The sequence below is a fragment of the Nomascus leucogenys genome, chromosome 5 (assembly GCF_006542625.1).
Source record: "Nomascus leucogenys isolate Asia chromosome 5, Asia_NLE_v1, whole genome shotgun sequence".
NCBI classification, from domain to species: domain Eukaryota; kingdom Metazoa; phylum Chordata; class Mammalia; order Primates; family Hylobatidae; genus Nomascus; species Nomascus leucogenys.
The window spans coordinates 53,069,603-53,094,907 of record NC_044385.1 but is presented as its reverse complement, the minus strand read 5'-3'; the positions used below and the strand labels follow the sequence as shown (position 1 = coordinate 53,094,907).

Genomic DNA, 25,305 nt, shown 5'->3' with positions numbered 1-25,305 from the left:
GAAACTAGGCAATCAAACACTAGCACTGTTTTTTCTTCTATAGTTTATAATAAAATTTCTCATGAGAAAAAAGACATTTTTCTTCCAAGCCTGAAAATGGATGGAGAATTTTTAATATTTATTGTTGTGGAGAACAGTAAATAGACCATCCACTTTCACAAATGAAGGCTGGCATTGAGCCACAGAACATATCTGTCATATCACTCTTTGACACCATATATTAACAGAAATAATTTCCCCGCATTGAGTTTCCTATTTACCATCTCTTTAATTATACCCGCTTTAATTGCTGTCATTGAATTTTATAATCCAAGATACTAAGATGTTTATCTGATATACCACCTCCACACTTGATGTCTTATAATCTCTGCTAAGAATTTAAAAATTTTTGTTGGTTGGACAGGAAGAGGAAATTCCATGGTTTGGTGAACGCAGAAATTCTTCAGTACATCTCGGTTATAAAACTGTGTTAATACACTTAAGCTCTACAATTCTATAAGACCGATTTTAGGTTTATACACTGAGCATCCAGTTCCTCACCATCCTCTCATAGGTTAACCCTGTATAATACAAGTTCTACTCCCATAATTCTATGAACAAAACAGCCCTTGATACATAGGTTTGATTTTTTAAATACATTTTCTTTACTTTATTCTAAATGTAACATAAGGTCAACATAGAAAACTGAAAAGCATAAGGAAAGTGAAATATCTATAATCTTATCAACCATTGTTAATTTTGCTGTATTCCTAGTTTCTTTTTGTACATATCAATATGGTACTTTTGTTTTAATAAAAGGACTGCCAAAAGAACATGCCACTTTGGACTCTGCTTTTTCCACTTACAATGGTATCATAGTTTCTCATATTTGGTATTCTTTTGCAATATTTCCTGCATAGAATTCCATCACACAAAGGTAACTACCAGAAATTCCTTATTACTTTTGCTAGACACTTAGGGTTTACATTTTTTCAAAAATTAATCACATCAGAGCTTTGATCACATCAGAGCTTTGATCACAGCTCTGATGATTTCTCTGGGAACTGAGAGCCTAACACAAGTCATGTCCACTTTAAGACTTTTAACATACTGAAAAGTTATGTTACAAAGAGTGCTGGTCCCCCTGCAACACGTTCACTCACATTGGCTGACGTTTTAATTCTTTGCCAATCTGAGGGGAAGAGATGTCAACTCTTTGTTTGCTCTTTTAATGCCAGTCATGTCCTTTTCCTTTTACCAGTCATTCCGGTTTACTCACAACCCTACAAATCAATCCTGCTCATTCTTAATTTTCCAGTATTGTTCCTGAGATTGTTTCACCAGAAAAGTTCTCCCACTTAGCCACTCTTCACCTAACAATTTCTACCCATCCCAATCCTCCTGCATTTATTGCTTCCAGGAATTTGGCGCTTAGGACACCCTCGTCCTTACATTGTTCATGCATGTATATTTCGTCTTCAATAAAAAATTTAGTTGCTCAAGGGCAAGGGCCCCATAGAGTCTCAATATTCTAATGGCCTGGTGTTGCTTAATAAATTAGATTCGGATGGGTCCTCTCCAGGGAGGGGTGCAAAGGGCAAATTACCTTAGGGGCTGGGAGTGCAGAAGCCAAACCTTTGAGACTGTGAAAACAAGACGGCCCCGAGACGATCCAGTAGCAGACATTCAAGCAAGTAAAACTCAAATATTGTTCCCAATAATGCCTGACTAATGCCAAATACCAAGTAAGGGCTCAGACAGTCCTGACAGCCTGCAGTGCCCCAGGATAAAACTAACCCTGAGGGGTGCTGGCCCACGGTGACCCCCTGCCTGGACTCTGGATCTCTGTTTTTAGGTCGAAGTGCTTTATTCTTGATTCTCGAATTCCCGGAAACTATTACCAAAGCAGCTTAGTTTTCTTTCCACTCTTCCTGGGTCACAAATATGACGGCGAGCCAGTCCTTTTCCGCTGGACGCCTCAGGCTTCCGGGGTGGTAGGACAAGGGTTTAGCAAGAAAAAAGGCGGCCTCGGGGAACCTTCTGGGTTAGGCACCGCCAGGGCCTCGCCCTGCCCCTTCGAAGGCCAAGGGCTGCCCATGAGAGCCGAGGCCCCGCCCCGCGGCCCGCCGATTGGCCCCAGCCGCCCTGGTGACTCGACTCACTTCCGCCCCGGGCGCGGCCGGGGCCACGCCCACCTGTCCTGCGGCACTGGGTGCTTTATGAGTTGGGGATTGTTGCGTCGGATAGCCGGCCTCAGAAGGGACTTCCCTGCTCGGCTGGCTCTCGGTTTCTCTACTTTCCTCCGGAAAAATAACGGCGTCTTCCGCGCCGCGCATGGCGCCTCGCGGCCGCCGCAAGTGTCCCTTTCCTTCCCGGCGCTTTCCTGGGTTGCTTCTGGCGGCCCTGGTGTTGCTGCTGTCCTCCTTCTCCGGTAGGACCCCGGGACGGGTTCGCGCGTCCGCGGCGAGACTAGAGCTCTCCTCAGTCGGACAAGAGTCGCGGGGCGGGGCTCACCGCAGGTCGTGCCTGCTTGGGGACAGGGTTCTTCGAGGGGTGCAGTGCTCAGATCCCGGGGGTATGTGGCGGGGAATGCGGGGACCACGCAGAGCCCGAGGTGAAGCTTGTTTGGTGGCGTCGTGTGCGCGGCCGGCATTTAGGCATGATCTGGCTGCGTCCGCAAAAAAAGCGTGAATCGTGTTTTCGGGATTGAGCCAGTCGGCAAGGGGAGCGCGAACTGGGCGCACTAGGTGAGGGCTTGCTCTGGAGTGCACAGGTGCGTGGGAGTGTTGCTAGGGCCCGTGCTGTGCCCGTGGTGAGAGTTTGCCCTGTGTTTCCTTGGTGCCTTGGTGAGTGGGGTGTTCATTAGGGCTTGGACAGTACCCGCGGTAAGGGTTGCAGTGCGTCTGCTGTGCCCCATGTGCTGGGCCGGGCTGGGCGAGCAGGGGCCTGGCCAGGTGTTGCTGGGAGCGTGCTGTGCGCAAGTGGCCTGCATGCAGAGTTCACTGTGGGCAAGACAGCTCACTGCTTTGAATGGAGTGAGCGCGGACTCTGGGGCTAGGGAGGGCATGTTGAGTGAGAGCAGGCTCTCAGTGCCTGGGGTTAGAGAGGTGGTAAGGGCGCCATGCTTTTTGTGCCTTCTGTGAACAGTCTCCGTGTTGCCTGAGCTCCTATTAGTTTGTAAATGGCTGCTTTTTTGCGGGGTGGGTGGACCATCGAGTCATCTTCCTGTTCCCAACCAATATAGACAGTACCTGATTCCATTGCCTAATGGCTTTTTGACATTGTTTTCCTTCTTTTCATTACTTTGAGTCATATTTGAGAGATGTGAAGCAACCTAAAAAACAATGGTAGCCAAACCTAGTGAGAAATTAGTATCCTGACAAAGGAAGGCAAATAATGTTAATCTGGTTTTCCCCTACAGCTCATAAGCTAAAGCTTAAGGCCTATCCCACTAAATTTATTTTGTATTTCATTGAATGGAACCAATACTTTTAAAAATGCATGCTAGGCCAGGCACAGTGGCTCAGGCCTGTGATCCCAGCACTTTGGGAGGCCCAGGCGGGGTGATTGCTTGTGCCCAGGAGTTCAAGATCAACCTGGGCAACATGGCAAAACCTTGTCTCTACAAAAAATACAAAAATTGGCTGGGCATGGTGGGGTAGGCCCGTGGTCCCAGCTACTCTGGGGAGTGAGGTAGGAGATTCGCTTGAGCCCAGGAGGTGAAGGCTGCAGTGAGCTGTGTTCATGCCACTGCACTCCAGCCTGGATGACAGAGTGAGACCCTGTCAAAACAAAACAAACAAAAAAACCCGCTAAGAAATACATGCTCATTGTGCGACACGAACAGAATCAAAAGACAACTATTTTTAACATTTTGGTATATTTCTTTCTGACTTCATGTGCGCTTCATGTGTATCTGTGTCCAAATTATATTTAGGATCCAATAACATGTATAGTTTCTACGTTGCATTTTTTTCCTTAGGAGCATTCATTCAACGAATGTGGGTCTTGTATGTCTGGTGCTATTACACTGGTAGACAATAACAAACCATTCCTATTTTCTTGATCCCTTTTTCACTATTTGTTTACACACACATTCATGCAGGAAGATAAGCAGGGACTTTGTTTTGCTCAATGCTAAGTGCTCAGTGCCGGGAACACAGTAGATAACCAATAAATTATTTGCTAAAATGTACTGGGAGTGGCAGACATTAAAATCCAAAACGTAATAGTGACAAATAAATTATAAACCAAGGGAAGTGCTCTGGAGGCAAGCAGTATAATTTTCAGATATAAATCTGACAACATTTAACAAATGATTGGAGAGAGGGAAGGCTTCTCTGCTCATCAAACAGACTTTGGGGCATCTGTGCTTGCTGTTCCCTCAGCCCAGGAACATTCTCCTCCTGACCTGCTGCAGGAGGAGCAGGGCCGCTCTTCTGCAAACTCAGCTGGAATGTTACACCCTCAGAGACCTTCTCTGATCATGCCACCTCGCAAACCCCCATCTCAGGTTGAACACATACAACCCAGTTCAAGTTCCTCTTCACTTGTAATCACCCTTTTAAAATGACCTTTTCTGTTCTTTGTCTCCCCCTGTGAGAATGCAGGGATCCTGTCTGTCTTGTCGCACTTGTGGTTCCAAAAGCCCGATTTGTTTACCTCCGTATCTGTTAAATACCAGAAAATTAAATATACTATTTGGCTGGGGCTTAGGGTCTAGGAAAAAGTTCCTCCTGCCTCCAAGAGGATGGTTCTTTAAAGAGCTATGCTCAGGATGGTCTTTCTGCGGTACCTAAAAAGCTAGGGCAGCGGCAGCTGAGGGCCAGAAAGGATCTGTCTCCCCTATTTGTTGACTCTGCAGGGCTTCCAGTACTTCAGTCTTGCATCTCACTGATCATTAAAACGTTCATTTTGAAGGAGGGTGATGGGAGTAGGGAGCAGTGGTGATAAGACGAAAACAAAAGGACTTTTTTTTTCTTTTAAGATTAATGTTTAGAATAGGCTTAGTGCTAGTTCAGCCTGGGCAACATAAGCAGACCTCACCTATACAAAAAATGTAAAAAAAAATTAGCCAGGTGTGATGTTGCACACCTGTGGTCCCAGCTACTTGGGAGACTGAAGGGGGAAGATCACTGGAGCCCCCACGGTCAAGGCTGCAGTGAGCCCTGATCGTACTCCAGCTTGGGTAACAGAGCGAGAGACCCTGTTTCAATACAAAACAAAACACACACACACACACACACACACACACACACACACACACACAAAGAAACAAAACAGGAAGCCAAAGAAGATAATGAAAGCAATTTGAAATAGAGGAACATAGAATTATGAAATGAATAGGGTGCAACATGGAAGATAACAAAACTAAGAATGAAGAGAAAGAAAAACAAGGTTAAGTTTGAGGTTCATAAGGGTAAATCAAGACAGGTATGAAACCTAGAGAAGGTAAAAATGAGAACTCACGATGCTAGGCAGAGAGAATACATGAATTAAAATAAACATTCACTTTTTGGAGCAACTCACTCTCACAAGGAGAAGGTTTTGTAAGCAGACAGTGCTGTGCATGGGAGACCTGCCCTCTCAAAGGTAGTTGCCAAATGGTTCCAGATAGCTGAAGGAAACATGTATCAAATTTCAGGCCAGTCTCATTCCTCCAGGAGAGGAGCTGCTTTTTTGGACAAAACCCCCAATCTCCTGTTGTGCGTGGTCTCTTCTGCCTATTTTAGGTGTTTTCCTTATTTCCAATGAAAGAAGCCAAGATCAGTAAGCACTTACACAGTAGCGTCTCAGTTTCCTTACTGGGCATACTACAATGCAAAGAGAGCGGTCCATGTCTGGTCACCTGCCAGGATACCAGAAGACTGGGAGATAGGCAGCACAAGAAATGGCCTAATCTTTCTCCATTGTGCTGTAGAATGATTATTTTCAATATGAAATTGGTTACAATGTATTCTTCACATTGTTTTGTGTTTGACAGCAGTGGACTTTGAGTACCAAATTTTTTTTGAATAGCTACTCTGAGTGAGATATTGTGCTGAGTGTTGTGGCCACATGGATGAATGGAGTCGGCCTTGTTAACTATTAAACACAAAAGCATGTGATAGTTACCTGAGAGATCCATGCAGGGGAGAGTCCAGGGGAAGGTGACTGATCACTGCTTCCCAGGGGGAGGCAGAAAATGCTTCCTGGAGGAGATGATGGGTGGATTAAGGAAGACAAGTTGAGCAGGAGTTGTAGCTACCGGCCAGGGAGGAAGGGTATTCAGAGCAGAGGAAGCAAGGTGAGCAAAGGCACCAAGATGTGACACTACTGGACTGCCAAGCTACTCAGTGTGGCAGAGTAGGGCAAAGGAGACAAGAAAGAAGGGAGAGGATTAAATCACAGAGTGAGCAATTCTGAAAAGCAACAGACTCATCAGGAATAAACACTCACCATCATAAATTCAGACTTTCTCGTTATTACCTGTCCTTTTAGGGCAACTTGAGCCTTTTGTTTGACTTAGCATAACATAAATCCAAACTAGGGTTGTTTTCATTTCCCCAGGCACAGTAGCAGACAATTTCTTGAATACTTATTTGCAGATAGAGTTTGTGAGTGTCAGCATTTCTTGAGCACCCACAAGGTGAGTATAGTAGAAAAAGAAGAACATGGTCCTTGACCCCCAGAAACTTGCCTTTTAAGAGAAGACAGCCTGAAGCGACAAGCTGTTATAGGTTAGTGTTTTAAACTATGGAAGAACAATCTGAGCAGAGTGCTCTGTACTGTAGAAGACTTCTTAGAGGAGAAGTTACTTTTGAAATGAATTTAGAAAAATGTGGGAAAGATGCATCCATGTATATTTGAAGACCAAAGACATTAATGCTGTCTCTTCAGTTTATTGTTGAATATTTATTCCCAAACAAACCAAAAGCTAATAGGATGTTACTTAAAACATGGAAGTCCCATTTCCTCCACTACTACCAGCACTCAGGTAAAAGCATGGAGCAATCATTTAAAATCTTGCCAAGGGGCTTTCTGTTTTTTCTGTACTACCTGTTGCCAGACCACAGTCCATGGCTGATTAAAGTGGTATCAGTACTTCATCTTCATGTTCCTATTCTCTTATCACTAGATGCCTGTGAGGAGCCACCAACATTTGAAGCTATGGAGCTTGTTGGTAAACCAAAACCCTACTATGAGATTGGGGAACGAGTAGATTATAAGTGTAAAAAAGGATACTTCTATATACCTCCTCTTGCCACCCATACTATTTGTGATCGGAATCATACATGGCTACCTGTCTCAGATGATGCCTGTTATAGTAAGTAAACAAGCCTCTTTTTTTTTTTTTTTGCTGCTTCCTCTAGAGATTTGCACACATTTTAGGGTACGTATTCCACTATGGTGATGATGATTTTCTTCTTGTAAAATGAGGTTCAAGATAACAATGCATTTTTGCAAGCTTTGAGAAATCAAAATCTCCAAGAAATCTTTTTCTTGGCAATAGATTGCCTGGGTGAATATGAATCTTAAGTTTGCCCTTATAATAAGTAAATAATGAAAATTATATTGCCACGCATTCAAAAGAGCACTGCAGAATTTTAATTTTGATTCAGATCTGTTTTATAACTGGATTGAAAACTCTCAAAATTATTTTCTTTTAGGAGAAACGTGTCCATATCTAGGGGATCCTTTAAATGGCCAAGCAATCCTTGCAAATGGGACTTACGAGTTTGGTTATCAGATACACTTTATTTGTAATGAGGGGTAAGTTGCTCCTTAGAGGAAATAAGGGAAGTGTTAGTAATTTTATTTTTGTTTTGCTTCTCTTCTTAAGCATTTGTGTAAACTTAATTTTGCTTTCTATGTGACAAGTTATACTTCTAGCTAAACAACTCTTGGATGTTTTATGGAGATAGGCAAGATATATAGTAAATAGAAAGTAATTGATATTGAAGGAAAGCAAAACTACTTGCTGTTTCTGACAGTAAGTCTGTTGTAAGCATTAAGAATGTAGTAATCATGAGAATTTATCCTTCACAACTGAGTGTCCCCTATTTAAATCTGCCAAGTCTTAGAGTTGAAGTAGGGTTCATAAAAATGAGAAATAGAATTGCCAACTAAAGATACACTTGTATCCAGATGACTCTGTAAAGTGTTACCAGACCAAAACTGACCTGGTTAGCCTTTACCATCATGTTGATCAAAATCTCTCAGCTGAAAAACCTTATTTTTGAGGCTGCTATAATCTGAAGCATCTCAAGAGCAGGTACTAAGCCCTCGGTAATAGCCTTTGTTCTGTAGGGCTTTTGAAGTCGTATATATTGGAGATACTAGACATTTAAGATAAATGTGCATTTAGAGAGTAAATGTTATTTTCTGTCCAATTTCTCTTGCTACAACAGAATACTTGAGGCTACGCATTTATAAAGAAAAATGTATTTGGCTCATATTTCTGGAGGCTGGAGAGTTCAAGGGGATGGCAGTAGTGTCTGGCAAGGGCTTTTATGCTTCATCATAACATGCTGGAAAGTGAAAGGGAAATTTAGCATGTGCAAAAAAGACAAAGCACAAGGGAGGGGGTTCTTGCTTTATAACAACGTGCTCTTATGGTAACGAATCCAAGCCTACAAGAATGAGAACTCATTCCCTCAAGAATTAATGAAGACCCTCTAGAAAGGCATTATCCCTCTTAATGACCTAATCATTTCTTAAAGGCCCCACCACCTCTCAATGCTGTTATACTGGCAATTAAATTTCAATATAAGTTTTGGTAGAGACAAACCAGATTCAAACAATAGCAGTAATACACCATAATATAGAAAAAGTGAGTGAGTCTTGGAGGAAAAATCAGCTGTGACTATGTAAGGCAACTGACAGTTTTTAAAATTTTGTCAAGTAGAAATATTGGAATATTCATTTGACACATACTGCTTGCTAGGCACACCAAGGGATACCAAAACTTTAAGACAGCGACCTTCTTAAAAGAAGTTCTAACCTTATTGAGGAATAATATATACTGAGAGCAATAAAAGCAAAATACTAAATGAGAAATACCAAATAAGTAGAATTATTCATGATAATTACTCTAAGAGTCCAGAAGGAGGAGAGATTCCTGTGAATTTAAATTAGGGAAGATTTCATTGAGTATAGGGGTATACTTAATGAAAGTATTCTTATACTCAGTGAGCTATTCCTAGAAATACACTCCTGTTCTAAATAATATTAATAGGAGCTAAAACTCATGTGGCATTCACTGTGTGCCAAATGCTAACTTATCTAATCCCCTAAACAACCCCATGTACTGTTATCTCCTTTTAATCAGGAAGCTGAGTGAAGGAACTTTAAGTGACTTACCCAAGCTCAAGAAACTAGATAAGTTGAGAAGCAGGGACTTGAATCTAGGCATTCCAGCTCTAGGGCTTGTTCTCTCCACACAGTCCTTGTCCTTACTGTGCAAAGTGGTGTGAGAAAAGGCACAGAAATGAATGTGTAATGTGATTGCTGGAGGCAGCAAAGAGGCTGGGTGGAAAGGCACAGCAGATTTATTTAGACATCTTTGCTCTTGGCCAATATATATTCAAATGGAGAAACTCTATTTGACTAAATTGCAGATTTATTTAGCACTTTCATTATATAGTGTGTTGTTTAAGAAAGCATCCCCTCAAACTACTGCAGTGTAGAAAAGAAACCATATAAAAATTCCTTCATTATTATGTGTGTCTTATTAATTGCTATACAAAACAGTAACCCTTTCTTTTCTCATTTAGTTATTACTTAATTGGTAAAGAAATTCTATATTGTGAACTTAAAGGATCAGTAGCAATTTGGAGCGGTAAGCCCCCAATATGTGAAAGTAAGTAAATTCTTTTTTTTTTTAATTTAGACCAGTAATCCTCAAAGATTTTTGCCTCAGGGCACCCTTTACACTTTAAGATTAACAAAGATCCCAAAGAGGTTTCTTTTATGTGGGTTATATCTATTGGTATTTATCATATTGGAATTCAAACAGAGAGGTTTTTAAATAATTATTGATTCTTTTTGGTTTTGTTTATGTTTTTCCTAAGACACGGTCTCAGGCTATTTCCCAGGCTGGGGTGCAGTGGCACAATCTCAGCTCACTGCAGCCTCAGCCTCTCCAGTAGCTGGGACTTCAGGCGTGTACCACTATGCCTGGCTTTTTGTAATTTTTGAAGAGATGGGGTTTTGCCATGTTGCCCAGGCTGGTCTTGAACTCCCGGGCTCAAGCAATCTGCCCCCGTGGGCCTCCCAAAGTGCTGGGATTACAAATGTGAGCCACCCCACCTGGCTTGATTAATTTGTAAGAATAGATGCAATACAAATTAACATATGTAACATAATTTTTATGAAAAATAAAAATTTTCCAAATCAAAATAAAATTAGAATAGTGGCATTGTTCACATTTTTTGCACATTTCTTCAACATCTGGCTTAAAGCAAGATTGTATTTGGCCTGTTGTGTTATCACACAATATGTAGCCTTTGGGAAAAAATCACTATATTCTTATTAGGATCAGAGTGAAAAAAGACAATAATATTTTGGTGGTATTGTGAACCACCAATTTAGAAAATGGATATATTTATAAATCGCAAAGGATTTCTCAGCTAGCTCTCAGTTAAGCATATTTTCTCATTAATTGTCAGCATTTCTTGTGATGACTAGAACAGAACTTAGCATGGCCAAATAAATATAGGCGTATTAGGCCGTTTTCGTATTGCTCTAAAGAAATACCTGAGACTGGGTAATTTATAAAGAAAAGAGGTTTAATTGGCTCGTGTTTCTACAAGCTGTACAGGAAGCATGGTGCTGGCATCTGCTGGGGGTTTGGGGAGGCCTCGGGAAACTTAACAATCATTGGGAAAGACAGAAGGAGAGCAAGGTGTCTCACATGGCAGGAGCAAGGTGGGGAGGACGGGAGGTGTTGCACACTTTTAAATAACCAGATCCCCCAAGAACTCAGTATCACGAGAACAGCACCAAGGGGATGGTGCCAAATCATTCATGAGAAATCTACCCCCATGATTCAAACACCTCCCACCAGGCCCCACCTCCAATATTGTGGACTACAATTCAACATGAGATTTGATGGGGACACAGATCCAAACCATATCAATAGGTATTTACACTTTAAGAAAATGAGATTTGTTCTGAAAGTTAGTTACTACATTAATGGTTTGAGTTTGGGATAATGTATTTGCTCATAGAAACCTTCTTTTAAATCCATATTGAATTCACAACCAGCTTGTAGAAACCCTATATTGACGAATTTATTGAAGACATAGAAATTTTACTAATGCTGTCTTAATCTTTTACATTTCCTTTCCTCTTTTTCTTCATTTTTAAGAGGTTTTGTGTACACCACCTCCAAAAATAAAAAATGGAAAACACACCTTTAGTGAAGTAGAAGTATTTGAGTATCTTGATGCAGTAACTTATAGTTGTGATCCTGCACCTGGACCAGATCCATTTGCACTTATTGGCGAGAGCACGATTTATTGTGGTGACAATTCAGTATGGAGTCATGCTGCTCCAGAGTGTAAAGGTAGTGTTTCAATTTATTTTCTTCTTCATTTGTAAATACTATGGAAACATTTTGTAAATAGTTTTATCTACAAATAAACAAAGCAGGTGTATGTGCTTCCTCCTGTATAATTGGTTTCTAATTTATTTTAATATAGGTCAATTCAAGTCAAAAAATAGTTCTAGCTAGAGTTCCCTATTTCTCACCCCCACATGTTCTTGGCATTTCATTTTATACCGTGTGAACTACTGTGTATCTGCATGAGTTAGATGTTTTTGTTTGAAGGAACCAAAAAAAAATACACACTGGCTTAAAGAAAGTTTCATCTTGTATTACAAGAAATCTAAGAGTTCTGGCTATGGTAGTGGTAAATTGTAACAGACTAATTGTCTCACAAATAAGAATGATAAACTCTGGATTAAAAAAAAAAATTTTTTTTTTTAAAAGACCAAATGTTTAAGGCACTCTGGAGTGACCAAAAGTATGAAGACCATGTAGGGGACTTGCCCATTTAAAGAAAGAAATCACTGAGTAACAGTGATTTAAAAGTATATACTCCCCAAGTACGCATGAAACTTTCTCCAAAGTAGACCATATTCTAGACAATGAGACAATTTTTAACAAACTTCGAAAAATTGAAATCATTCAAAATATATTATCTGATCACAATAGAATGAAAGTAGAAATCAATAACAAAGCCAATCCTCAAAGAACTGGAAAGTGTACAGGACACTTCTAAATAACCCATGAATAAAAGAAGTAGTCAGCAGGGAGATTAGAAAGTGTTTTGAATTGAATAAAAACACAACATCTCAAAATACCCAAATATGTAGGATGCAGCTAAAGCATTGCTTACAGGGGAATGTATAGCATAACATAACTTGTGTTAGAAAAAAGAAAGGTCTCAAATCAGTGATCTAATTTTCCACCTTAAGAAACTAAAAAAGAGCAAGTTAAATCCCAAACTAGCAGATGTAAGGAAATGATAAAGATAGAGCCAAAATCAATGAAATTAAGAAGAGAAAAAAAAAAAATAGAGGAAATCAGTGAAACCAACAGTTGCTACTTGGAGATCAATAAAGTGTGTAAACCTATAGCCAGACTGACAAAAAAAGACGCAGATTAACCAATACTGAGAATGAAAGAAGTGGTGGCCAAGCACGGCACCCCAGCCAGTTTGAAGACCCTGCCCTCCTGCAGCCGGCAGGGGCAGTCACTCCCAGACTTGTCCTTTTAGAAGCTCCAGCTTTACTACTTGCTGGTGGAGCCCAACCACTGCCACAGGGTCCTCGTCACCAACACACCTGGCAGATCCAAGAGGAGATGGCCCAGGATGAGATGTGGCACACAGATGCACCCAAGAGTGTGGGGTTGGTGTCATTCCACTGCCTGGTTTCCGCAGAGAACCTGTGCCGGTGGCCTGTACCCTCCATGCGGGAGCCAGAGGGGGTGTGCCATGCCCACTGCTTTGGGCACTGCTGCGTGAAAGGGCCAGTTTTCAGACCTTTGCTCTGTCACCTCAACACTGGCGCCAGGAGCCCTGAAGAGCAGCATCTGGGAGACGGACAGCCCTGGGGAAAATAGAGGAGGCTTTCAGAAGTAGCGAGATGAGATATTTGAAATACTGAAGACCAAAAACCCCAGTTTGCATGGAAGAGCTGGCCTCAGACGTGGTCAGTTCCTATGATGACCTGGACACACGGTGCTGACCCACACGATGGGAAGTGGCCCTGCAAAGCATTCAGAGGCTTGGCCCTGCAGCCACCTGGCCTCCCAACTGCAGCTGCAATTGCGTTCTGACCTGGGCAAGTAGGAATACGTGGTGGAGATCCTGATGGAGACCTGAGCCAGGCATCCCGGAGTGCTGGCCAGGCGTGGAGTAGGGGATCCAGCTAAGGGAGTCTGGCCAGCCTATAGCCCCCCAGCCTTGCTGGCTCCTCTGCCAATTCCAGCAGGGTCTGCAGCCCCAGACCCATCCCCTTCCTTCCCCTCTGCAGAGGGCAGGCCGGAGGCTGGTCTCAGTGGGAGCTGGGGCTCTCCTCAAAGGCTTTTTGACCTTGGGGCAGTCTTGACATCCCCACAGCCCTGCGCCCCTCATCCCTTTGCGTGTCTCCTGCAGGACGGCGAGCTGCAACTGCAGCAATCTTGTTTAAATTTAGGTAGGTGAATTTCTTAGAATTAAGTTTCATATGTTTTGAGCAATATATTTTCTTAAGATATATATTTTTTAATCTTTTTATGTTTTATCTCTGAATTTTTTTATTTTTTTAATGTATTTTTTTTTCTGGAAACATTCTGTTCTGCTACATTAGAGCCTACACAGTTTAGTTGGTACATTTCATTCTTTTAAGGTTTAAATAAGGGATTTTATTTTGCAGTGAGTTTCCCTGCATTGTTAACAAGTCAACAGCGTCAATGTATGATTTTTTGGGTGTTTTTTTTTTTTTATACTTTAAATTTGTGTGCAACCCTTCTCCTTTATGCCCTGTGTTACAGTGAGAGCTTGGTCAAAATGGGGAAAACACACACAGCTGCTACACTTTTTTTTTTTTGTCACTGGAACATCTGTGCCATGTCTTCCTAGACTTAAGTGTAAATTATGGAGGGTTTTATTTGACAATTTATATGTAAATGTCATTGAAGGCTAAGGTTAAATCTTTGGAAATCACAGGCACCAGTTGATCTTCAGAGACCTCAGATCCCCTCAGGTGGCACCTTGTGACAGGCGGTGTTCTGGCATGCTTCCTGTCAGGTTCCACAACACAGGCACCTGCTCTGGGCATGGACTGCGCTCCTGGGGTGTGCACGGAGCTGCGGTGCGCCAGTCACATGCGCTTGGAAACAGCATGTGCTGCTGGATTGGGAAATGCCTACGTTGCTCTGTTAAATTGGTGCTGGAGCAAAAACCTAAGGTTAAATTTAAGTCTAGAATGAAAGAAATCTGAATCCATGTAATTAATGGCCGCTCAATCTTGAGAGTCCTTGATGGCCCTGCCTCAGGAAGTGAGGTGGGGGTGCCTACACCTTTCACTCTCCTTCCTCACGTCCACCCCGTATGTGTTTCTCATCCTTTTTCTAACTTCCCCCCCATCCCTTAGCCAAAAAGCTTTATATTCTTTTGTGCATATGGCCATTCTTTAATATTGGTGACGTAAACTTTACTTGATTACTTTACAAAATTATTCAACAGACAAAAGAATGAAAAAGAGAATATCACTAAATATCCTACAGACATTTAAAGGATGATAAGGGAATATTATAAACAACTTTATGCCTATAAATTTGACAACTGAAATGGACAGATTCCTTGACAGATACAAAATGTCAAAACTCACTTGAAGATATGGATAACCTGAATACTCCTATATCTACCAAAGAAATAAAATTTGTTACTAACCTACTGAAGGCCCAGATGGCTTCACTGGGGAATTCTACCAACCATCTAAGGAATAAATCATAGCAATTCTACACAAGCATTTCAAGAAAGTGCAAGAGGAGGGAACACTTCTCAACCCATTTTATGATGATAGCATTGTCCTGATACGAAAACCAGAAAACAAAAACATTATAAGAAAATTACAAATAATATCCTTGATGAACACAGGACCAAAAATCTTCAACAAAATATTAGCAAACCAAATCCTGTGATACATAAAAAGAAAAGTAGATCATGACCAAGTAGGATTTACCCTATGAATGCAAGATTAGTTCAAATGCAAAAATTAATCAGTGTAATTTACCACATCAGGAGACTATTAAGGAGAAAAAAAAATCATGTGATTATCTTATTAGATGCAAAAAACAAAAAGTGTTTGACAGAATTCATCATCTTATTTTTTCATGATAAAACTTCTCAGCAAACTAGGAACAGAAGGGTACTATCTATCTTACCGTGATAACAGACATCTACAAAGATCTCACAGCTAACCTTACACTTAATGGTTCAAAAAAATTATACTTAGTGGTAAAAAGTAACATCGTACTTAGTGGTTAAAAAAACCTTAATTACATTTCTGTCTAATTAATAAAGACCTAATTCTGGAAGGAAAACAGGATGTCCACTCTTACCACTCCATTCAGCATTGTACTGGAGATCCCGCCCAGTACAATAAGGCAAGAGAAAGCAATTAGGCACACATATTGGAAAAGAAGGAGTAAAAACTGTCTCTACTCACAACGAGATGCCACCAAATACCTATTGGAATGGCTGAAATTTAAACACACACCCCCCCAAACTGACAATACCAGGTATTGACAAGGATATGGAGCAGATGAAACTCTCAGTATACTGATGGTGAGAATCAAAGTGAAATGACCACTTTGGGACATTTTTGGCAATTTCTTATAAAGTTAAACATACTCTTCTTATCATACAACTCGGCATTTTCACACAGAAACTTACATGAGGATGTTCACAGCAGCCTTATTCATAATCACCCCAAACTGCAAATCGCCACATGTTCTTGAGTTGGTGAATGAATGAACCACCTATGCTACCTCTAAAAGATGGACTCATACTCAGCAATAAAAAGGAATGAACTCCTGATTCATGCAGCAACACAAATGAATCTTGAAAGCATCATGCTAAGTGAAATAAGCCATACTAAGAAGACCGTGATTCCATTTATGTGACATTCTGAAAAAGTCCCACTATAGGGATAAAAGCAGATCAATGGTTGGCTGGTTGTGGAAGTGGGGATGAGGGAGAAGAGGGGTAACTCACAAAAGAGCATGAGGAAATTCTGGAGAGTAATGGAACTTTTCTGTATCTTTACTATGGTGGTAGTTACATAATTATTTGCATTTGTCAAAACTCATACAGTGGTACACTTGAAAGGGTGAATTTTACTGTATGTAAATTATATCCAATAAACTAACCTTTACAAATAACATTAGGTACAATTAGACACAACAAAAAGTCAGTGAACCTGAAGACAGGTCAATAGAAACTGAACCTTATTTAAGAAGAAATGTTGACTAAAGAAAGAGAGAGGCTTACAGACCTGTGGGAGAGTATCAAGCAGTGAAACATACATGTAATTGGAGTTTCAGAAAGACAGGAGAGAGAATGGTGTAAAATATTATTTGAAAAAATATTGGCCAAAAATTATGCAAATTAGATCCAAAACAACCTCAGATCCAGGAGATTCAGTGAACCTTCAGCAGGATGAATAAATTATTAAAATTTACCATCACCACCACCACCCCCCTGCAGTAGTTTGGTAAAAACTACCAAACAAAAGTTTAAGAAGCAGCCAGTGAGTGGGGAAAACAACAAAAAACCGTATTACATTTAGGAGGGCAGGGACAAGTAAGAATGACAGCCAGCCAAGTTTTCTTAAGAAAATGTGGTTACAGTATGGTTATGTCTGTTAGTGCTGAAAGAAAAATAAAACACCCTAGAATTCTGTATCAAGGAGAATATATCAGTTAACATTTAAAGTATTTTAAAAAATGTTTTTAACATCTTGCATTCCATTCCTTGTCTCTGTTCACACTGGAAATTACTACTTTGTACCACTTTTTCTGTTAAAGCAGATATCCATTAATTCTGAGGTTTCTCTAATTTTCCAGTGGTCAAATGTCGATTTCCAGTAGTCAAAAATGGAAAACAGATATCAGGATTTGGAAAAAAATTTTACTACAAAGCAACAGTTATGTTTGAATGTGATAAGGGATTTTACCTCACTGGAAGCGACACAATTGTCTGTGACAGTAACAGTACTTGGGATCCCCCAGTTCCTAAGTGTCTTAAAGGTACAAAGGTTATCTTCATTCTGTCTTGGTTTGTTATTGTTGTTGCTGTTCATTTTAGACTTTATTTCTTTGATATTAACTATCAGTCATACAGAATAACTGAAAAGAAACAATTTTAGTATTTAACTGTCTTGTATTCATTTCTATGCCAGATGTATGATGTGAAATTCACATCAAATTCTGCTGTTGTGATTTTGTGTGCTTTTCCAGGGTTCTTAGCATGTTATGTACATTGCATGGGTATATGCTTTTAATATTTTTATGTATAAAATGAATTACAACAACTTTTTGGAGTGAATTGAAACATGGGCATTTTTATCTAAGTAAGTCAACAATGGCATAATTCATATAAATGAAATGAGAGCAATAACTCCCAAGTGGTTGATCTTCTAACATTATTTTATTTCCTAGTGCTGCCTCCTTCTAGTACAAACCCTCCAGCTTCGAGTCATTCAAGTTTAGTAGCTTCTTCCTTACATGTCTCAAAAATCTTGTAAATTCGTGGAGAAAATGCCAGCAATAAATCCCAAGTGTTTGGTCCAATGTAAATTATTATTTTGTTTTCCAGTGTCGACTTCTCCCACTACAAAATCTCCAACATCCAGTGCCTCAGGTTTAGTAATTTCCTGCTTATATTTTTTTAAAAAATCCTTTAAATTCCTGGTGATTTTTTAAAAAATCCTTCAAATCACTGGCTTCTAATTTGGTTATATATTTCCTATCTCCCTAATATTTTAAAGGATCGAAGAGAATTATGCATGTTAACATAGTAATTAAAATACCTTCTTATAGGCTGGGTGGGGTAGCTCACACCTGTAATACCAGAACTTTGGGAGGCCGAGGTGGGTGGATCACGAGGTCAGAAGTTCAAGACCAGCCTGGCTAAGTTGGTGAAACCCCATTTCTACTAAAAATACAAAAATTAGCTGGGCGCGGTGGCAGGCACTTGTAACCCCAGCTACTTGGGAGGCCGAGGCAGGAGAATCGCTTGAACCCAGGGGCGCAGAGGTTGCAGTGAGCCAAGATCATGCCACTGCACTCCAGCCTGGGTGACAGAGTGAGACTGTGTCTCAAAAACAAACAAACAAACAAACAAAAAACACCTTCTTAAAATTCCTGTAAGAACTTGGTAACTGGTAGCCTCCTGAGTTGAGTGCTGTAGGGTTTGAGGGGCAGGAAGAGATGAGTTTTTTAGTGGGCTGATAGATGAGCAAAACAAGGTTGCATGTGAAATTTATACTCAGTGAGGCATCCGGGCTTACTCATGTGCTCCTAGTGGGTATATGCACTAATACTACGTTTGCTGATACAGTCTTTTGAAAGAGTTGATAATAAGCATTTCATAAAGTATTTATAAAACACTGATCTAGCTTAGTGTTGGAGAGCTGAAGAGAGAATTGCTTGTGATAAACTGTTTATAAAAAAGACAAACTGCAAGGATATTTTTTGAAAAATTACAAATCAAAATTCCTTATGGGATTGTCAATAATTTCTTATCATCTGCTAGAGGAAGACTAAATAACAACATAATGATGTTAAGGTAGATCTAAATGTGTTAACATGGAGAAATGTCAAGGAAGTCCTAAGTGGAAAAGAGAAAGATGTAAATTATGTAGTATAATACTACTTACAGTTTTTAAAAAAGATAACATATGTTTACCCCAAGCACATTCCTTTTTTTTTGAGACAGTCTCGCTCTGTCACCCAGGATGGTGTGCAGTGGCGCAGTCTCGGCTCACTGCAACCTCCACCTCCCGGGTTCAAGCGGTCTCAGACTCCCAAGTAGCTGAGATTACAGGCGCCCACCACTATGCTGGCTAGTTTTTTGTATTTTTAGTAGAGACGGGGTTTCTCCATGATGGCCTGGCTAGTCTCGAACTCCTGACCTCAAGAGATTCACCTGCCTCGGCCTCCCACAGTGCTGGGATTACAGGCGTGAGCCACCACGCCCATCCTCACATTACTTTCATGATGGTTATCTTCTAGAATTTCCATTATAAAATACAAAGTGTAGTGAGCATTCTTGTACATACATCCTTACATACTTGTGCAAATATATATGTAGGTTAAATTCTAAGATGTGGAATTGCAAAGTTTGTAACGTATGTGTAGTTTTCATTTTGATAAACTTAAAAAGTCAATATAAAAATTAAAGTCATAATTTTATGGTGAATTTATAAAATCAAACTTATTTTTCTAGGTCCTAGGCCTACTTACAAGCCTCCAGTCTCAAATTATCCAGGTTGGTTAAGCCTTTATCCTACTGATATTGTTAAGAATTGTTTATTTATTTGTATTATACTTCAAGTTCTAGGGTACGTGTGCACAATGTGCAAGTTTGTTACATAGGTATACATATGCCATGTTGGTTTGCTGCACCCATCAACTCATCATTTATATTAGGTATTTCTCCTAATGCTATCCCTCCCCCAGCCCCCAACCCCCAACAGGCCCCAGTGTGTGATGTTCCCCACCCTGTGTCCATGTGTTCTCGTTCAACTCCCACCTATGAGTGAGAACATGTGGTGTTTGGTTTTCTGTCCTTGTGATAGTTTGATTAAAATGATGGTTTCCAGCTTCATCCATGTCCCTGCAAAGGACATGAACTCATCCTTTTTTATGACTGCATAGTATTCCATGGTGTATATGTGCCACATTTTCTTAATCCAGTCCATCATTGATGGACATTTGGGTTGGTTCCAAGTCTTTGCTATTGTGAATAGTGCCACAATAAACATACGTGTGCCTGTGTCTTTATAGTAGTGTGATTTATAATCCTTTGGGTATATACCCAGTAATGTGATAGCCGAGTCAAATGGTATTTCTAGTTGTAGATCCTTGAGGAATCACCACACTGTCTTCTACAGTGGTTGAACTAATTTACACTCTGGCCAACAGTGTAAAAGTGTTCCTGTTTCTCCACATCCTCTCCAGCATCTGTTGTTTCCTGACTTTTTAATAATTGCCAATCTAACTGGCGTGAGTGGTATCTTATTGTGGTTTTGATTTGCATTTCTCTGATGATCAGTGATGATGAGCATTTTTTCATATGTCTGTTGGCTGTATAAATGTCTTCTTTTGGGAAGTGTCTGTTCACATCCTTTGCCTACTTTTTGATGGTGTTGTTTTTTTCTTGTAAATTTATTTAAGTTCTTTGTAGATTCTGGATATTAGCCCTTTGTCAGATGGGCAGATTGCAAAGATTTTCTCCCATTCTGTAGGTTGCCTGTTCACTCTGATGATAGTTTCTTTTGCTGTGCAGAAGCTCTTTAGTTTAATTAGATCCCATTTGTCTATTTTGGCTTTTGTTGCCATTGCTTTTGTTGTTTTAGTAATGAAGTATTTGCCTATGCCTATGTCCTGAATGGTATTGCCTAGATTTTCTTCTAGGGTTTTTATGGTGTTAGGTCTTACATTTAAATCTTCAATCCATCTTGAGTTAATTTTTGTATAAGGTGTAAGGAAGGGATCCAGTTTCAGCTTTCTACATATGGCTAGTCAGTTTTCCCAGAACCATTTATTAAATAGGGAATCCCTTCCCCATTTCTTGTTTTTGTCAGGTTTGTCAAAGATCAGATGGTTGTAGATGTGAGGTGTTATTTCTGAGGCCTCTATTCTGTTCCACTGATCTGTATATCTGTTTTGGTACCAGTACCATGCTGTTTTGGTCACTGTAGCCTTGTAGTATAGTTTGAAGTCAGGTAACATGATGCCTCCAGCTTTGTTCTTTTTGCTTAGGATTGTCTTGGCTATATGGGCTCTTTTTTGATTCCATATGAACTTTAAAGTAGTTTTTTCCAATTCTGTGAAGAAAGTCATTGGTAGCTTGACGTGGATAGCATTGAATCTATAAATTACCTTGGGTAGTATGGCCATTTTCACAATATTGATTCTTCCTATCCATGAGCATGGAATGTTCTTCCATTTGTTTGTATCCTCTTTTATTTCATTGAGCAGTGGTTTGTAGTTCTCTTTGAAGATGTCCTTCACATCCCTTGTAAGTTGGATTCCTAGGTATTTTATTCTCTTTGTAGTAATTGTGAATGGGAATTCACTCATTATTTGGCTCTCTGTCTGTTATTGGTGTATAGGAATGCTTGTGATTTTCGCACATCGATTTTGTATCCTGAGACTTTGCTGAAGTTGTTTATCAGCTTGTGGAGATTTTGGGCTGAGATGATGGGGTTTTCTAAATATACAATCATGTCATCTGCAAACAGAGACAATTTGACTTTCGCTTTTCCTTTTTGAATACCCTTTATTTCTTTCTCTTGCCTGATCACCCTAGCCAGAACTTCCAATACTATGTTGAATAGGAGTGGTGAGAGAAGGCATCCTTGTCTTGTGCTGGTTTTCAAAGGGAATGCTTCCAGTTTTTGCCCATTCAATATGATATTGACTGTGGGTTTGTCATAAATAGCTCTTATTATTTTGAGATATATTCCATCAGTACCTAGTTTATTGAGAGTTTTTAGCATGAAGGGCTGTTGAATTTTGTCGAAGGCCTTTTCTGCATCTATTGAGATAGTCATGTGGTTTTTGTTGTTGGTTCTGTTTATGTGATGGATTATGTTTATTGATTTGTTAATGTTGAACCAGCCTTGCATCCCAGGGATGAAGCTAACTTGATCGTGGTGGATAAGCTTTTTGATGTGCCGCTGGATTTGGTTTTCCAGTATTTTGTTGAGGATTTTTGCATCGATGTTCATCAGGGATATTGGCCTAAAATTCTCTCTTTTTGTTGTGCCTCTACCAGGCTTTGGTATCAGGATGATGCTAGCTTCCTAAAATGAGTTAGGGAGGATTCCCTCTTTTTGTATTGATTGAAATAGTTTCAAAGAAATGGTACCAGCTCCTCTTTGTACATCTGGTTGAATTTGGCTGTGAATCCATCTGGTCCTGGACTTTTTTTGGTTGGTAGGCTATTAATTATTGCCTCAATTTCAGAACCCGTTATTGGTCTATTCAGAGGTTCAACTTTTCCTGGTTTAGTCTTGGGAGGGTGTATGTGTCCAGGAATTTATCCGTTTCTTCTAGATTTTCTAGTTTATTTGCGTAGAGGTGTTTATAGTATTCTCTGATGGTAGTTTGTATTTCTGTGGGATCAGTGGTGATATCCCCTTTATCATTTTTTATTGCGTCTATTTTATTATTCTCTCTTTTCTTCTTTATTATTCTTGCTAGCGGTCATTTTTGTTGATCTTTTCAAAAAACCAGCTCCTGGATTGAGTTTTTAAAGGGTTTTTTATATCTCTAACTCCTTCAGTTCTGCTCTGATCTTAGTTATTTCTTGCCTTCTGCTAGCTTTTGAATTTGTTTGCTCTTGCTTCTCTAGTTCTTTTAATTGTGTTGTTAGGGTGTTGATTTTAGATCTTTCCTGCTTTGTCTTGTGGGCATTTAGTGCTATAAATTTCCCCCTACACACTGCTTTAAATGTGTCCCAGAGATTCTGGTACGTTGTGTCTTTGTTCTCGTTGGTTTCAAAGAACAACTTTATTTCAGCCTTCATTTCATTATTTATCCAGTAGTCATTCAAGAGCAGGTTGTTCAGTTTCCATGTAGTTGTGCGGTTTTGAGTGAATTTATTAATCCTGAGTTCTAATTTGATTGCACTGTGGTCTGAGAGACAGTTTGTTGTGATTTCTGTTCTTTTACATTTGCTGAAGAGTGTTTTATACCAATTATGTGGTCAATTTTAGAATAAGTGTGATGTGATGCTGAGAAGAATGTATATTCTGTTGATTTGGGGTGTAGAGTTCTGTAGATGATTAGTAGGTCTGCTTGGTCTAGAGCTGAGTTCAAGTCCTGGATATCCTTGTTAACCTTCTGTCTCATTGATCTGTCCAATATTGACAGTGGGGTGTTAAAGGCTGCCACTATCGTTGTGTGGGAGTCTAAGTCCTTTGTAGGTCTCTAAGGCCTTGGCTTTATGAATCTGTGTGCTCCTGTATTGGATGCATATATATTTAGGATAGTTAGCTCTTCTTGGTGAATTGATCCCTTTACCATTATGTAGTGGCCTTCTTTGTCTCTTTTGATCTTTGTTGGTTTAATGTCTGTTTTATCAGAGACTAGAATTGCAACCCCTTCTTTTTTGTTTGTTTTTTTTTTTTCTTTTGCTTTCTATTTGCTTGGTAGATCTTCCTCCATCCCTTTATTTTGAGCCTATGTGCATCTTTGCACGTGAAATAGGTCTCCTGAATATAGCACACCGATGGGTCTTGACTCTTTATCCAATTTGCCAGTCTGTGTCTTTTAATTGGGGCATTTAGCCCATTTACATTTAAGGTTAATAGTGTTATGTCTGAATTTGATCCTGTCATTATGATGTTAGCTGGTTATTTTGCCCCTTAACTGATGCAGTTTCTTCATAGCATCAATGGTCTTTACCATTTGGCATGTTTTTGCAGTGGCTGGTACCGGTTGTTCCTTTCCATGTTAGTGCTTCCTTCAGGAGCTCTTTTAAGGCAGGCCTGGTGGTGACAAAATCTCTCAGCATTTGCTTGTCTATAAACTATTTTATTTCTCCCTCACTTACGAAGCTTAGTTTGGCTGGATATGAGATTCTGGGTTGAAAATTCTTTTCTTTAAGAATGTTGAATATTGGCCCCCATTCTCTTAAGGCTCGTAGGGTTTCTGCTGAGAGATCCGCTGGTAGTCGGATAGGCTTCCCTTTGTGGGTAACCTGACCTTTCTCTCTGGCTGCCCTTAACATTTTTTTCCTTTATTTCAACCTTGGTGAATCTGACGATTATGTGTCTTGGGGTTGCACTTTTCAAGGAGTATTTTTGTGGTGTTCTCTGTATTTCCTGAATTTGAATGTTGGCCTGTCTTGCTAGTTTAGGGAAGTTCTCCTGGATAATATCCTGAAGAGTGTTTTCTAACTTGCTTCCATTCTCCCCGTCACTTTCAGGTACACCAATCAAACGTAGATTTGGTGTTTTCACATAGTCCCATATTTCTTGGAGGCTTTGTTTCTTTTCACTCTTTTTTCTCTAATCTTGTCTTCTTGCTTTATTTCATTAATTTGATCTTCAATCACTGATATCCTTTCTTCCACTTAATCGAATCAGCTATTGAAGCTTGTGCATGTGTCACGAAGTTCTTGTGCCGTGGTTTTCAGCTCCATCAGGTCATTTAAGGTCTTCTCTACACTGTTTATTCAGTTAGCCATTCATCTAATCTTTTTTCAAGGTTTTTAGCTTCCTTGGATGGGTTAGAACATCTTAGCTTGGAGAAGTTTGTTATTACTGACATTGTTATTACTGACCTAAGTTATAACTAACTTACAGGTTAAGTTCCTGAAACCTACTTCTGTTAACTCATCAAACTCATTCTCTGTCCAGTTTTGTTCCTTTGCTGGTGAGGAGCTGTGATCCTTTGGAGGAGAAGAGGCAGTCTGTTTTTTGGAATTTTTAGCTTTTCTGCTCTGGTTTCTCCCATCTTTGTGGTTTTATCTACCTTTGGTCTTTGATGTTGGTGACCTACAGATGGGGTTTTGGTGTGGATGTCCTTTTTGTTGATGTTGATGCTATTCCTTTCTGTTTGTTTTCCTTCCAACAGTCAGACCCCTCAGCTGCAAGTGTGTTGGAGTTTGCTGGAGGTCCACTCCAGACCCTGTTTTCCTGGGTATCACCAGCGGAGGCTGCAGAACCACAAATATTGCTGCCTGATCCTTCCTCTGGAAGCTTCGTCCCAGATGGGGCACCCACCTGTTTGAGATGTTTGTCGGCCACTACTGGGAGGTCTTTCCCAGTCAGGCTACATGGGGGTCAGGGACCCACTTGAGGAGGCAGTCTGTCCATTCTCGAAGCTTGAATTCTGTGTTCAGAGAACCACTGCTCTCTTCAGAGCTGTCAGACAGGGACGTTTAAGTCTGTAGAAGCTGCTGCCTTTTGTTCTACTATGCCCTGCCCCCAGAAGTGGAATCTATAGAGGCATTAGGCCTTACTGAGCTGCGGTGGGCTCCGCCAGTTTGTGCTTCCAGGTCTCTTTGTTTACACTGTGAGCTACTCAAGCCTCAGCAATGGCAGACATCCCTC

At 40.2% G+C, this 25,305-nt stretch overlaps 1 protein-coding gene across 10 annotated transcripts in view; it reads left to right on the top strand.

Moving 5' to 3' along the window:
- The first annotated feature begins 737 nt into the window (after nt 1–737).
- The window catches only part of CD46 (CD46 molecule), a 44,044-nt gene continuing 19,476 nt past the window's right edge, over nt 738–25,305 (top strand). For 3 of the 10 annotated variants that reach the window (XM_030813074.1, XM_030813075.1, XM_030813076.1), the window contains exons 1-8: nt 5,212–7,285; nt 7,629–7,731; nt 9,735–9,820; nt 11,330–11,527; nt 17,081–17,263; nt 17,675–17,719; nt 17,832–17,876; nt 19,464–19,505. In XM_030813074.1, the coding sequence (XP_030668934.1) occupies nt 6,844–7,285; nt 7,629–7,731; nt 9,735–9,820; nt 11,330–11,527; nt 17,081–17,263; nt 17,675–17,719; nt 17,832–17,876; nt 19,464–19,505 (1,144 nt within the window). In that variant the 5' untranslated portion in view covers nt 5,212–6,843. Of the gene's footprint in view, nt 2,411–2,430; nt 2,727–5,211; nt 7,286–7,628; nt 7,732–9,734; nt 9,821–11,329; nt 11,528–17,080; nt 17,264–17,674; nt 17,720–17,831; nt 17,877–19,463; nt 19,506–25,305 lie in introns of those variants that run through there. The other 7 variants (XM_003272994.3, XM_012506737.2, XM_003272993.3 and 4 more) reach the window with 4 other exon arrangements.